The sequence below is a fragment of the Camelina sativa genome, chromosome 9, assembly GCF_030686135.1.
Source record: "Camelina sativa cultivar CO46 ecotype springtype chromosome 9, ASM3068613v1".
NCBI lineage: Eukaryota > Viridiplantae > Streptophyta > Magnoliopsida > Brassicales > Brassicaceae > Camelina > Camelina sativa.
In genome coordinates, this window is record NC_141888.1 from 23,934,045 (window position 1) to 23,950,248 (window position 16,204).

The following is a 16,204-nucleotide window of genomic DNA, read 5'->3' on the forward strand; positions in this document are numbered from 1 at the left end:
GATTTTTTAAAGCCTCAAATTCAGGCTTTAAAATGGCTTTAAAATTAAACAAATAAAAAAACTTTATTTTTTTCTTTCCTTTATATTTAAAACCTCTCCACAAGTTTATATATATATTTTACATATTTTATTTTTATATAATTATTCTTATTTTTTTCTCTTTCTTTTAAAATCTATTTCAATAATAATTATTTTTATTTTCAATAAAAGTAACAACTATAGCTTTAAAAGTATTTGTTACTAATCAAATTTTAACAGTTAAAGTTTCTACAGTCAAATTCTCTACAGCTAAAATTTTAAAGTTAAAGTCTTTACCGCCATAAGTAACAGCCGTTACCAATCAGGGCTAAGTCTGTATTCAAATAGGATATCAAAACATATACCATCTTTTATCGGCAACCTCTCTCGGTTAGAGTCACTCTACTTGTATGACACTTATTTTGAAGGAATTGTTCCACCGACCCTAGGTAATTGTAGTCACCTACTAGAATTATGGATTGGGGATAATATGTTGAATGGGACTATATGTAAGACCCCGACCCTAAAAAACCCATACTCGGACCAAAACTGGCCGATAAAATTTTTCTAGGGCCGACGAATTTTATGCGATAATTAACTAAGTACAACAGCGAATATGAATAATAGGTGAATCTTAACTTAAACTTGCGAATTCATTAAAATATTAAGAGGTTCAATTCAACGAGATAACAACTTGTCCCATGCATGGAAATAACGTAAACTAAATAAATATGACGCCATGGATATTTCTACCCAAAGCCACCATCCTCCTTCTTCCCTTGCCTCCGTCACACGAGCTGGTCAGCCACTAAAGTCCCGATCATCGGACCTATCTTTTCCTGCGTCCATAAAAGGAGGCGTAAGCAAACAAAGTTTACTTAGTGGAGCGGTCATCCCGTCTCACTAGGCTCAGTTTAACGATCTCAATCTAACACAGAGAATATTCCAATCAAGTCACGCAAGTCAATCAAATACCATGGATAGTCGCCTAAATCTCTTAGACCAACCATCATTCATATTGCAATAGAAACCATAACCATAAGACAAGCAATTAACAAGATTAAATAAACCACAGGTCAAGAGAATCAACCATGGAACTCGGCCACAGTCACGCACTCACCTTCGGTATCGACCTAAGGTGTTGATCTCTCGGTTTCTATGCTCGGATCTGATCCCCGCTTCTACACGGACAGATCGATACCATTAGTATCCGAGATATATCCCATAACCATAACCATAACCATCGACGGATCAAGGTGGAAGAACACTTACCGTTCTTCTCAACTCTAGACTTAGGATCTCTCTCGGTTTAAGCTCGACAGAAACTCTCCTCTTTCTCTCTCTCGGCGGCTCTCGGATTCTTATGTGGAACTAGGGAAATTCCTAAGGGTTTTATCCCTTATATAGGATCCACGAATCGCCCTAAGTTGCCCTAGAACGATAAGTCTCACCGCCCATAACTTCCCATAATTCTCGCATCTATCCTTATCCGATCACCTTTCCATTACCGCGAGTTTCCATTTCTCTCGGGTTTCCTTTCCCATAAGTCGGCTTAAATCTCCGCGAGATATCGAGTCCTTTTAGTCCACTATCGGCCCATCGGCCAAACCATGCCACCTTGTCCATCGGCCCGGTCCATCGATTGCCGATGCAACCATTTCCGGATAGTGCACTCCACTATCACTATCACTTCACTACCACTATCACTATACTATCACTATCACTATCACTCCTATTTTACTCGGACTGTCTTTCGGACTAAGTACCGAAACCTCCCATCCCATTTCTCGGCAATTTACAAACATGTTCGTCCGAACCAATTTTCATCCAGAAACTTGCAAGCCTGAATGATCTGATCACTGTAAACTTGGGATTCCATTTCCCCAGTTGAAACGTCTGTTCACTACTTCAGTAGTCTCGAACTCTCCATTTCCGTCGTCAAATCCCCATGATTTATCGAGTTTTATCGTCGGACTCTATCGTCGCTGGTTACCGCATTCTATCGGCAATCCTCGATACCAAGTATCGGCAACTCTCGGCAATCCTCGATACCAAGTATCGGCAACTCTCGGCAAATCCTCGATAAAAATCCTCGATAGAATTCCTCGATCCTCGATAAAATTCCTCGATAAGATCCTCGATAAAATTCTTCGATCCTCGATAAAATTCCTCGACTATCTCGACTCAGATTTCTCGACTATCTCGACTCGGATTTCTCGACTATCTCGACTCAGATTTCTCGACTATCTCCTACCGAGGTTCCGGGTCGTTACACTATACCTCGGGAAATAATGCAAATTTCACCCCTTCTTATCCTTAGCATGCCACGTAATTCTTTCACCGGCTCTCTATCTGAAGAGGTTGGGCGACTAGAAAACCTTGTTACACTATCACTTGAAGATAATAAATTATCAGGACAACTCCCACGGTCTTTGGGGACCTGTCTCTCGATGGAAGTTATTTATCTACAAGGAAATTCGTTCGATGGAGACATTCCAGATATAAGGGGTTTGGTGGCTATTAAAGAAATTGATTTGTCGAACAATGATCTTTTTGGAGTTATACCTGGATATCTTGCAAATTTTTCCATGTTGCAGTATCTCAATCTATCCGTTAACAATTTTGAAGGAAGAGTGCCAACAGAAGGAAATTTTCAAAATGCATCTTTAGTTGCAGTATTTGGAAACAAAGATTTATGTGGAGGCATCAGGGAGTTACGGCTAAAGAGATGCTCACTGCAAGAACCACCAATGGGAACAAAGCATTCCTCTCTTTCAAAGAAATTTGTGATTGGGGTCAGTGTGGGCATAGCTTTGCTTTTTTGCTGTTCACAACATCATTTTTTCTACGCCGGTTCAGAAAAAGAAAGAGAACCCTTGAGACCAATAATTCTACTCCTTTCACTTTGGGGGCCTTTCATGAAAACATAAGTTATGGAGATCTTCAAAATGCAACAGATGGCTTCTCTTCGAACAATTTGATTGGGTCAGGTAGTTTTGGTACTGTGTTTAAGGCATTGCTCCCTCCGGAGAACAAAGTTGTTGCGGTGAAAGTTCTTAACATGGAGAAACGTGGAGCAATGAAGAGTTTTATGGCAGAATGTGGATCCCTCAAGGACATAAGGCATCGTAATCTTGTGAAACTATTGACGGCTTGCGCTAGTATTGATTTCCATGGTAACGAATTCAGAGCTCTCATTCTCATATATGAGTTCATGCCGAGTGGAAGCTTGGATATGTGGCTGCACCCTGAGGAAGTCGAAGAGACTCGTAGGCCCTCGAGAACCTTGACACTTCTTGAAAGATTTAATATTGCCATAGACGTCGCTTCTGTTCTGGACTACCTTCATGTTAATTGTCATGAGCCTATAGCTCATTGTGATCTTAAGCCAAGCAACGTCCTTTTAGATGATGATCTAACAGCCCATGTTAGCGACTTTGGTCTGGCTCGTCTTCTCCTCAAATTCGACGAGGATTCCTTCTTCAACCAATTAAGCTCGGCCGGGGTCAGAGGAACCATCGGCTATGCCGCACCAGGTAAAACTATCACACATCTATAGTGTTCTATGAATAAAATCAGTATATTTTACTTGTCATTACAGTTTTGTTGTTGTTGTTTCTATGGAGTAGAATACGGAGTGGGAGGACAACCATCGATATTTGGTGATGTGTATAGCTTTGGGGTTCTCGTTTTGGAAATGTTTACTGGAAAAAGACCAACCAATGAGTTATTTGGGGAAAACTTTACCCTCCAAAGCTACGCCAAGTTGGCGTTGCCTGAAAGAGTACTGGACATTGCAGACAAATCGACTCTTCATGTTTTTCTGTGTAAAACATATGAATCTTTGCTTGTTTTTCTGTGTAAAACATAATTTGCTTGTTAATGAATTTGCAGACAAAACAATATATGAATCTTTTATATACCAGCTTTATAATTTGCAGACTAATCCTCAATGTTCCCAATTATATTTGGATTTTCTCAGCTTTATAATTCTTTCTGTACTTATACTTTTTTCTTTTGCCATTGTGATAACACTTATATAAGTCGAGATAGGTTTTTCCAACCTTGTTGTATATTAGTTATGAGGCTGATGTAACTTAAACATGAATTACAACTTCCATGTTTCTAACCAAGACAGCGTTGCTTACGGATTCTACAACCAGCTAACATTCAAGTTAGGTTGAACTAAAGGCAAAACTTTAATCTCAGATCTCAGTCACTAGGAGAGGAGACAAAACAGAGTAAAAAAAAAAGGTTGCAGCTTTACGATGGTGAATCACTGATTACGATTCCAGATTGATAATTCGATTGAGGGTAAGTGAGAAGAAAGCGTAAATCAAAATAAACTAACCTTGTTAGATCGAAAGCCATGGCACAAGACGACAATTTCTGTAGAACCAGTCTCATGAAGCAGACCAACAAGCTTCTCGTTGTGGCTGTTCGGAATCACAATTCTCTGCTCTTGAGTCCCCTGAGACGAATCCATTCTCAAGCTTCTTTTTGCTTTCTTGCAGAAGATTTGATTGTTCTTGATGGGAAGGCGAAGGTTGAAGAAGGGTAAAGTGAGAAAAGGGGAGGTTTTGTAAAATAGAGAATCTCGAGGTGCCAAGTTGAAGTTATGTGAAAGACTCATTGTTTCATATCCAATCCATGAAGTGAGAGACTCTAGTGAGGATGGATGAGTTTTTTTTTTTTTTTTTTTTTTTTTAAGTGAGAAAAGAGTTGGATCGCAGATGAACTAGTAGCCGTTTTTCAACATTCGTTGAGCATAACTTGCCGTTTTAATAGCAACAAAACACCACACAGTTCATCATTCAAAACTCCAAAAGTCACCTCCTACGAATTTAAATTAATTGATGTTAAGATGAATTTATGATAAATTAATTAATGATAAGATGAATTTGTAATTAATGTACAATGTAAAAGAGTTTTGAAGAAGAAAAAAACTGTATGTTTTCTTTTTGGATTTATTTAAAAAATAAAAGATAATCTAATTTTTTAAATAATAATAATAATAATAAATCTTTCTATCTTTTGATATGATAATAGTTTTCTTTTTTGTAATTCCTTTTCACATGATAAAGTAAAAAAAAAAAATTAAATTTCCTTTTTTAGAAATAAACTGTAAAATTAACCATTCCTTCTCTTAGACGGATACGTATATTTGCCAAATCCGTTTACTTGTTAGAATTTCCTGTTAAATTACATGATTTACGTCTATATTACTATATATATGAACATTAATGAATCAAGGAAGGAACTATATATATGTAATGCAACAATTGCATCATAAAAATAGAAAAAACTCAAAAAGTAAGCAAAGCACCTTGATTAATACTCCGATCATGGACGGCTTACCTATGCATCTCCTCAACGAAATTCTCTTCAGAGTGAATCTCCGATCTTTGGCGATGATCCAATGCACAAATAGATCCCTCCAATCGCATATATCAAACGACCCGTATTTTAAATCCGAGTACTTTTCTCGGCTCGGATCTGGTTTACTTCACATCTCCCCCTATGGCTCTAAGTTGATTTCCTACCACTCTTTGGGCGATTCTAAGCCACCGAGGACGGAAAACGTATCAGAGAGGTGTCTGATTCTTGGCTCTTGCTCTGGCCTTCTTTTATTCTCCGTTGATGGTGTTAATGGTGTGTGCGTTGCAAATCCTATCACAAAAAAGTTTCGATTCTTGAATCAGCCCATGTCAAGGTGTTTGCCTTGTCGTCTACCAATTTCTAGGCGGGACACAATGATGTACGTTGGGTTAGCGGTTGATCAAATTGATCGAAATACCCAAAGTTTTAAAATTGTGTGCATAACTGAGTTAAAAAAATTGGATGAAACGACCTATAGATTCGAGATTAACGCAGGAGATTCATGGAAATTTTCGGAAACGACGATTACTTGTATTACAAGCGATCTCGACAACCGTATGAGAAAACCTGTTTACTTGAACGGATCTCTTCACTGGCTACGGAACGACGGAAGCATCGTTGCTTTCAACCCGGAAACAGAGCAAGCAAGACTAATCCCGACCAGATTTCCCAAGGAACTGAGTTCGAAAACCTTGTTCGCTGCTGACAACAAGAGCCTAGCTTTGATATCGGCCACAGAGAAAGTGATATACGTTTATTATGCACTCGAGAGTATTCTCACTGATCCCAAGTGGGTTCTCGGGAGGCGAATCCGGAACGGAGTGCTGGACGAAAAGAGGCTGATTCGTTGGAACGTGGAAGCTTACGACGGCATTTGTTTAGTGTTGATGGAGACTAAGAATGACCACGAAAACTCTAACGTGCGAATGCTTCATGGGTACGACTTGAGAGCTAACAATTGGGGGCTCATGGGTTCGATTTTAGTGTGGTGCGATGCCACGATAGACTTTTTTCAGTTTGCACCGTCGTCATCTTATGTGATAGGACTTCGGGAGAAAGAGGGGATGATATGGGCTTGTGATCATCGAAGCATCTGCTGTGTAAGATCAATTATGGGACTGGTGAGTGATGGAATTTTATCAGAAAATATGGGAAAACAAGTTTGGGAAACATCGGTCACAAAAAGATAAAAGGAATCCAATACCACAATACTGTGGGAGAAGATGGTGAAGCCTCCGTCAAAGTTTTCGAACGTGGGAAATTCCAACAGCAAAAGAAGAAGAGTGGAGTAGACAACATCGTATCAAGTGTGAGAACATGTGTCTTTTGGTCAATCAGTCAATGAACATGTGTTTTAATATGTTTCTTCTAGTTTTTTTTTTTTTTGTTCACTACGTTTAATATGTGTGCATGCTAGTTTTTAATTTGAAGTTATGTATTAAACACTTTGAACAAAATCTCTCAAATATCTAAAACTTCAACATAACTATCTTAACACATCATACTATGAATTCTTTAACAAAAAATAATATTATGAATTAATAAAGCATGATGAAACCTAAATTAGTACTCTTCCTTCTCCACAATCGAAAAAGCTGTCTAAATCAAACCCAAAAAAAACAAAAACAGTAATCTTCTTCTTACGTCTTCAATGCATAAGAAAGGTTCCAGCAGAGACGTGAATATAATGGCCAGGCATTTACAAAACTAAAGAAAGTAAAACCCACTTTGAGATCAGCGATTAAAATTTTTTTTGCTAAACGAATAAATATCATATATGATGAAAGAGTTAGGATTTACAAGAAGAGTTAGGATGAGATCAGCGATTTAATTTTTATTGTTATATGTTCATCGGAATGTATCTAGAACATTGCATGAGATTATTAGGAATACAATATCCCACATTGGAAGTTGAGTAGAATCTTAAGTAGTATATATAAGATATGGGTCTCTCCACTTATTGTCAATTGGTTTTGAGTTGGAAGTCCACTATCTAACATGGTATCAGAGCCCAGTCCGCACATACTCAACCCAATCTACAATCGGCCCGGCCCAATAGTTGGCCCGCTGATTCATACCCGAATATACCGAGATTGATGCCTAAAGAAGCCATCATCTTGAGGGGCGTATTAGGGATACAATATCCCACATTGGAAGTTGAGTAGGATCTTAAGTAGTATATATAAGATATGGGTCTCTCCACTCATTGCCAATTGGTTTTGAGTTGGAAGCCCACTATCTAACAGAGATGATGATTAATGTGTACAAAGTTAAATATAGTGAATGAGAATAAGATATTGAAACAAGATAGGAGTGCTTAATCTAAGTAAATTATGAGTAATACGAAGACAATTTTTTAAAAAATATAATAATATGAACTCTTTTTTTCTTGTTTACATGCTATATATAACGTTTTCTTTTTTAAAGAAATAAAAACAGTAAAACCATTCCTTTCTCTTCTAGGAATTTATTATCAAATCCGTTTCCTTGTTGGAATTTGCTGCTAATTAACGTCAATAAATCAAAGAATTAAGCAACAATAAGGTGTCTTCACCTTCTGAGTGGCTAGCTTTTACGCTTTATCTGGAGGACATACAGGCGGATAAAGAGGAGTTTGTTTCTTTTTCTTTAGTCTACGTCCCTCGCTTTCAGAATGGTAAAGCGGATAATCTAGCGCGACGAGTTCGCACAATTCCGCACTTAGTTACCTATGTAAATAATGTTCCTTCGTATTGGCTTGTTTGAGTCAATCTTGTACCATGTTGTCAAAAAAAATTAAAAACATATATATATATATATATATCATATTGTTTGATGTCTTGAAATTATTTTAGAATAAATTGAGTTGAATTTTTGGCAAAAAAAACTGTGAAACAAATATTATAATTTTTTTGTTAAGAAATAATTATTATAATATTATCATATTTTTATAGCTTGAATTTAGTAAAGAATTTAATAACCATCACATTCTATTTTTCCAAAATTATAATATTAATATTTAAGTCTTTAATTATCGGAAATTTATTTTGTCCAAAATTATAATATTAATATTTAATTCTTTCTTATTTGTAAAACTATAGTGTTATGATAATTATATAAAATATTGATAAATGATACCTCTGTGAAATAATAATGTTATGGTAATTATATAAAATATTGATAAATGATATCTATATATAATTACTAAAAGGAAATTGCATAAATGTCAATATATTTTTTAGTACAGGAATATTATTTAAATTTATTGAATATGAAAAATAATGTATGTAATCTTGAGAACAATGAATTAAAAGCATTTAATAATTGAGAAGTGAGTATAGATGTCAAAAATATTATATAAGATACCTCTCAAACCTCTCTGTATATCTTCAGGTGAAAACGAACAGATACTTGAAGTTGAAAACGTCAAAAGTATGCATCCTTGGGTAAACGAATTCGACAAGACCTATTTACTTGTTTCATTCTTCTTTGATTATTGGTAAATTGGTTAAAGCTTAATCACCTTCTCTTAAAATAACTCCACGATGATGCTTATATCAGCACCTTCTTGGCAAAACGAGCAAACACAAAAACGTGATTTTGGACGTACGTAGGTAATTTGTTTAACAAAATTAGTCGTAGAAGAACCATACAATGCGATGCAGGTAAACATGCGCACGGATTTTTCAGTTAATTTTGGTTCAGGGTCTTAGCCGCTTGGGTTTCAGTTTAACTTTTCAGGTTTGGCAAAAATAATAAGGTCCATATAAAACCGAATTATATTTTGAATTGGTTTGTCTGAAAAATGTTGGTTTGGTTTGGATTCGGTCTCATATCAAATGTGTATAACACAGATAAAAATAATTAATTGTTGTCCCAAAAAAAAAGATAATATTACAGATTTTTAGTGTATTTTAATATTTTTTCTCTACTTTTATATTAAAATATTTGTTATCAATAAATTTCGATTAATTTTGTTCGGTTTCAGAAAACGTTCGTTACTATCAAAACAAACTATTTTAAATTAAAACATGAAAACATTTGAATAAAGATCAGAACAGTTAATTAATTTATTCCACACTATTCACTATTCAGCCAATCAAGTGATTTATCCCAAATGGTAGGCCTGGGCATTCGGTTAACCATTCGGTTTCGGTTCGGTTGTATTCGGTTTCGGTTATTTTGGATATAGTAATATAGTAACCATTTGGATATTTATGAAATTTCGGTTTAGTTCGGTTCGGTTTCTTTCGGTTCGGTTTCGGTTTGGTTATTTAAATAAATAACCATAACTAACATAAATTATATTAACATTAACCAAATAAACCAAATATAACCAAAACTAACCGAATATAACCAAAATTAACCAAATATACAATAACAAAAATACAAAAAAGGGAAAAATATTGATTCAATTTTACAAAATAGTATTTAACTTTGTAAATTCAAAATAATAACATTTACATATATTGATTATTTAAAATATTTAATTGTTTTGAATCTAGAAATAATTTATATTTTAAGTTTATTTTATAGTTTTGCATAATATTAAGTATATAATATTTGATATCTTCTAGGTTTTCGGATATTTCGGTTAACCATTTAATTGTCGGTTCGGTTTCGGTTAGTTTGGATATAGATTTTTACTAACCATTCGAGTATTTGAAGAATTTCGGTTCGGTTCGGTTTAGTTTTTTTCGGTTCGGTTTCGATCGGTTATTTGGTTATCGGTTATTTTGCCCAGCCCTACCAAATGGTATCATTCATCCTTCATTCCTTCTACATATTTGTAAACCAAAAAAAAAAAGTCAACGAGTTGGGTGTGAGACAGTGTGACATTATAATCTGCGATGTGGCTAATAAGGCCTAAGGTAAAAGCATATCTGCTTGGATCATGCACGTTGTGCTTCACAGGAGGCACAAGTCAAACACTCACATTTTCTTCTACATTTAATTCACTTTTTATTTTTTTTCGTAGTTCTCTTGTTAGTAGCTTTTAGTATTAGTTTTTATATTTCCTACGAACCACTAAATTTTTTATGCAAAACTAGATTTTGGTCTTTAACTTTCTTGAAACAACACATTTCTCATATATTTACAACATATATACAAGCTATGAAAATCAATGATACATTATCGTAAGTTAGTTATATATGACAGGAAATAACAATTGTGATTATAAGTTTCAGTAAAAGAAACTATCAGTACAAATTAAATAAATTTACTCAATAAATTAAATAGATTAAGATCATCTTAATTCTATATAAGTAATAAGGAGAAATGTATGTTCTACCTACTGATTGAAATTTATGGAAACATAAAATCTGAAACCTAACCACATCAATATCAATTAAGTGGCATGAATTTGTATAACCAAATTATGAGCCACAATATATAAAAACAACGTTACATTAATAAAGATGATGCACACGTTTGAGTTTCTACTACATAGAAGATATCATCTCCACGTCGACAAAGAGCACACAAAAAAAAGAAGATAACATCTCCCAAAAAAAAGTAGAGAAAAAATCGTGTTAAAACTTAAAAGTTACTACTAATCAAGACTAAGATCCCTAATTACTGCAATTTGAAACATAATTAAGGATTAAAACAAAACTAAAGAGTACTTAATTATACAACTTGTTTATAACTAAGCCTCGTCGTTCCTTTAGTAAATCGTCAATCTTTTTTTTTCTTCTAAAAGACTAGAACAGCACTTCTTGACCCTCTAGTGACATGTTATTAATGATCATATCGTGGCTTTGCTCATCAAAGAGCCATTTCTCAAACAAAGAAAGAGAGCCTTGTGTAATTAGACCATTAATGTCATGGTCTAATAGTTTAGGCTTCTCTTCAGCTTCATCCATTGAGTTGAAGCTGAATAAAGAATGGTCAACCCCTTCTCCATCTCCTTCGGTTGTGCTAGGGCTAGAAGCTGCCGTGGTGATAGCCATCCCGGTGGCTGCAACTGGGGAGGGCACCGAGGTCTTTGGTGTGTCTTTCATGAAGTTCTGAAGCAAACGAGCAATGTTCTCAGCGCTTGAAGCATAGACCCCAGATGGGTATGGATTAGTGTTTCTCGTGGTGGTTGTGGTGATGGTAGAGGAAGAGGAAGATGATGGACCATAACCAAGATCGGTTAAAGAGAAATTAGTTGGGTTTTGTGGTTTGTCAAGAGACAAGGCATCACAAAGAGCTTGTTTAGCCATGTTGATATCTGTCTGAAGCCTTCTCTCCCATTGACCTTTGCTAGAGCTGTTGCTTTGATGTGAAGTAGTGTTTTTGTTTGATGAAGAGAAGTCTTTACTATCAACACCATTATTGATAGTACTATCACAAGAATCATTCATCTTCTTGAGCTTTTTCTTCAAATGAGTGTTCCAATAGTTCTTTATATCATTGTCTGTCCTTTCTGGAAGGTATGATGCTATAGCTGCCCACCTTCATAATTATTTGGTCCCCAAGTTATTTAAAGTTCAAAACCTTATCTCTCTATACATACCAAAAGAAGTTTCGCATATATAGATCATGTGCATGTGAATATGTATGAATTTACCTGTTTCCCAAAAGAGCTTGAAGATGGAGAATCATCTTCTCTTCATGCTGAGTGAAATTTCCACGCTTAATACCAGGCCGAAGATAATTAGTCCACCTCAATCTACAGCTTTTGCTACATCTCCTCAAACCTAAATCACCACAACAATAATTTTTTAATTAAAAAAACATTAATAAGAGTAATTTAGTTTGTGATATGTGGACAAAAAAGCAGGTGAAATAAATCGGATATTATTACAATTTTTGCTTTTCATTAAATGATCATACCAACCAAATTGAAACCAGACCAAAAGAATCACAAACCCAAGAAAAAACAAAAAAAAAACATTAAAGGCTACTTGTGAAGAGTATAGGGGTTAACAACTGAAATTAAAATATTATTTTCGTCAAAAACAAAAATCATATAAAAGATCAAGCTAGAAGAGATACCTGTGTGAGTAGGCACAGATCTCCAGTTTCCAGGACCATGTTCTTGGATGTAAGAAACCAAGATGATATCTTCCTCTGGTGTCCATGGCCCTTTCTTCACTCCAATCTTATCACAGCATGGTGGTCTTCCCATCTCAGTCTCCTCTATGTATATATATGTGTGTGTATATCACCCGGTGATTATGGCCAGAATGGAACGGTTTGTGGTATGAGTAGAGAGAAGGGCTTTGATGATGATCAGATGTATATATAGACGAAGAAAAAGTTAATCTTTTGAAGTTTTTTACATTTGCTTAAGGGCTTGGGAAATGGTAGGGTTGAAGAGTACTTAAGACAAAGGGGTACAAGTGGTGTGGTTGGTTTTGTCTGAAGATGTTGAGAGAGAGCTTGCCTATATTTATAGAGAGAGTTAAGCACTTAAGCTGATGAGTGAATTAGTAGCAATAATAATAGAGTTAAAAGTAACAATAATGAAGGGTGGGGTTTTGCTTTCAAAGAGTCAACATGGACAGCCAAAGGCATTTACTCTCCTGCTCTCCAAAGTCAGCCTCCTCTCTCTCTCTCTCCCCACCATTACTCCATGCTTTCTCTTTCTAATATTAGCCTTCAGTTTTCTTTGTAGCTATCCTTTCATATTATCGCAAAGTAATCCCTAATTTTGTCTCCACATGCATGAGAACACTTGTATTATTTTTTAGGTATTCAATCTGATTGGGTTTAGACTTTAAAGACTTTAATTCGATCGTATAAATGGATCCACAATGAGAGTGAACTGTATATAATTTAAGTATATAACTTCTATTGATGTAACTAAAACCTTCTAGTTACCCATTAGGAAAACATATATAAAAATGAAACAGGCTAAAAGAAGTCTTTCATGTAAACCTGTAAATTATATTTCTATTTGCATGCATATTATATACGTGTGTGTGCCATGATTATAATGTCATTCCTCCACAAAATTACTAGACGTCTTAAATACTAGTATATCTATACTAGTATTTTATTTTTGTAGAAGTTTTTGCTCAAAAATATGTTTTGGAAAGTTTTTACATTTAATGCACTGATTTTAATATTAGTTACCAAAACTTCAAAATTAATTATAGGTAAGATTTTTAAAAATAAGAAAATCTTTCTACCTCATTCAAACATAAATATATGATTTCTTTTCATTTTTATTTGAATTTATATTTAAATTATCTTGAATTATTCTATAATACATTTAGTTAATAAAAATTGTGAATTTTTCCTGCATATGATGTAATATAAAATTTTAAAAACGGACATATATTACTTAATAGATGAACAAAAAATACGGGTACAATATCCCACATCGTCTAAAAAAATTGGGCAATGGTTTAGAGTCATACTATAAAAGAGACCAAAATGATTCTGAATACAAATGAGTAGAAAGTAGCCCTGGGCAAATAAACCGAATCAGATTAAACCGATCCGAACCGATCCGAAAAATCCGATTTTAATCCGATTCGGATACTGTGTAAAAACCGATCGGTTTCTGTCTTGATAGTGAATCGGTTTTCGGATATAAACCTTGATTTATCAGGTATTCAAACTTTAAAAAAATTTCTTTGGTTTATTCCGGTTCTTTATTTTAAAGATTTTTAAAAGGTAAAATATGAAAAATATTTAAAACTTTTAAAATTTTAAATATGATAAATATTATACCATAAATACATAATAAATATTAAAAATTAAGATGATATAGTGTGAGTTAAAATATCTCGGGACGGGGTTATATAGCGGGACGAGTTTTATCGATATTTATACAAATTAAAAAATATCATTAATTTGGTGTTACACGGGTAAAACATCCTTTCATTATTTTGTTAACACTGTTAATATCAGAGAATAGACATATCTAATTAAATTGATTAAATAAATATTATGTAAAAAATAAATTATATTACGGTATTATATGATTTATTTAACAATTATTATATAATTATAACATATTTAACCAACAAATATAACTTATAATTTAAATATTTTAGTTATAAATAATTTTGTCTCGCGGTGTACCGCGGGTCATAATCTAGTTTTATAGTAAATTGAGTACCATGAACCGGAAAATAGTACCCTTACTATTAATCAAATATGGACAATTCACAATTGGATACATCAAAAGACACCGTATAATAACTAGCAAAATTTAATATACCAAAAAAAGTAGCTAAACTTGAATTGATGAAAATTTAGTCGAACATGTAAAAATGTTCATTAGTGGTGTGAGCTTTTGTAGATATTGAGTTTGAACCGTTGATAAAACATAATTGTAACACATATCCCCACATTCCCAGTAAGGAAATTGTCCACACATATAGATCTTTTGGTGATGCTGAACCTGTTGGTTATATTTAGGTTATAAAGTAATTGGGGGATTTGTTTTCTTTACACAAGGATCGGTTTAAACATCACTTAGGGGAATTCAAAAAATAATTACTAGAAACGAGAGGAATGTTGCAAAGCGCGTCGTCGTTGTGTATTGAGCTTTTAAATTGGATAAGAAATATTATTATACTTATCTAAATAATACAAAATATAAAGTGTTTTAAAAGAAAATCAAATAGCGAAATACAAATTCAACGGGCCGTAGAAACATCATTGAACAAAATAGGTTGAAACCCCATACGCCACGTCTTTTTCTGTATACGTAACCCATATCTCGAGGACGATGGTAATAAGTTTACTTTGACTAAAATTGTGACATAGATACCTATAAATATTCTTATTTTTTTTATACTACAAATCTTAGTTGTATTGTAGTACTCCGAATATCAGAATTCGAAAATGTGTATTTTTTTGTTAATGTGTATATTTCAAAATCTATATATTAACGTTGTTTTTTTTTTTTGATAAAAGTATATTTACGTTGTTGGTATCGTTTATTAGACTGATAAAAATTCAACAAAAAACATGTTCTTGTCTGGTCATTGAGATTATGCTTTTAGTTTGTGATACCATCGACTCATTATGACATTATCAGTGCATGCATAGCACAATGTGCACACATATTACATATATATGTTTATTGAAGAATATTATATTGTAAATTTGTTGCCTGGCCAATCTATATGTAAATATCTTATATGATTCTGAACTTCTATTGGTATGTTTACTGCATCATTACACCACTGATACCTCTTTTGACGTTAATAGGTTTAATAGCCAATTTGAGCATCAAAAACAATCGGTAAAACAATCCTTTATCATCTTGAGGTTTTATTTCTTCTTTAACTAAGAGATCCAGAGTTGAGATCTATAATCCCCTTAGATCCAAAACAAATTCTAATAATTTTCATGTAACCTTTTAGATTATCCAATACATATCAAAATTTAATTTTCTAACTGTTGCATGTTATGGATACAGATCTTACTTGTTGTCCATAAGATAACATTCTCTATATACTTCAGTGAAAATATGTGATTTTCGAATACAACGCCAGATGCCTTGACAATAGTCTACAGTAAAACCTCTATAAATTTATCTATAATTTAATTTATTATTTCTTTTCTAATTTTTAAAATTCTGACAATTTTAGAAAATGAGTATTAATCTTTTGGATGTAATAAATTTTATAGTTTTGGAATTTGAAATTTTAATATCTAAAAAAAAAATTTTGACGATAAATTACAAATACTATAGATTAAAATCGTTACACATAATATACATCAATTCAAATTTATAATTAGTTACCTTAATCGTATTTTAACAACTTATAAAAATATCAAAATAAAAATGATGCATATTTATAAATTTATAAATTGAAACTTAAAGAAATTTTTGCTAACTTATAACATGTTACAGAGTATAGTACAACATATA

General features: G+C 33.6%; 1 protein-coding gene and 2 pseudogenes across 1 annotated transcript; 2 read left to right on the forward strand and 1 right to left on the reverse strand.

Moving 5' to 3' along the window:
- Positions 1-2,894: 2,894 nt before the first annotated feature.
- Positions 2,895-3,889, forward strand: LOC104715369 (putative LRR receptor-like serine/threonine-protein kinase At3g47570 pseudogene; annotated as a pseudogene).
- Positions 3,890-5,363: 1,474 nt separating this feature from the next.
- LOC104715370 (putative F-box protein At1g57580 pseudogene) lies at positions 5,364-6,587 on the forward strand (annotated as a pseudogene).
- A 4,182-nt stretch (positions 6,588-10,769) lies between these two features.
- On the reverse strand, positions 10,770-12,968 carry LOC104711225 (transcription factor MYB94). Its single transcript, XM_010427904.2, has 3 exons — positions 12,361-12,968; positions 11,933-12,062; positions 10,770-11,817 (listed from the first exon to the last, which is right to left on the reverse strand). Exons 1-3 carry the CDS (start codon positions 12,491-12,493, stop codon positions 11,082-11,084), a joined length of 999 nt encoding a protein of 332 aa, XP_010426206.1. The 5' UTR covers positions 12,494-12,968; the 3' UTR covers positions 10,770-11,081.
- Positions 12,969-16,204: the final 3,236 nt, after the last annotated feature.

Excerpts from the sequence above, each read along its gene's own strand:
- LOC104711225 (XM_010427904.2), bottom strand. The coding sequence starts at position 12,493 with ATGGGAAGACCACCATGCTGTGATAAGATTGGAGTGAAGAAAGGGCCA. Across the intron at positions 12,063-12,360 it reads ATCTGTGCCTACTCACACAG|GTTTGAGGAGATGTAGCAAA; the intron begins GTATCTCTTCTA and ends GTGGTGATTTAG. Across the intron at positions 11,818-11,932 it reads CAAGCTCTTTTGGGAAACAG|GTGGGCAGCTATAGCATCAT; the intron begins GTAAATTCATAC and ends ATAATTATGAAG.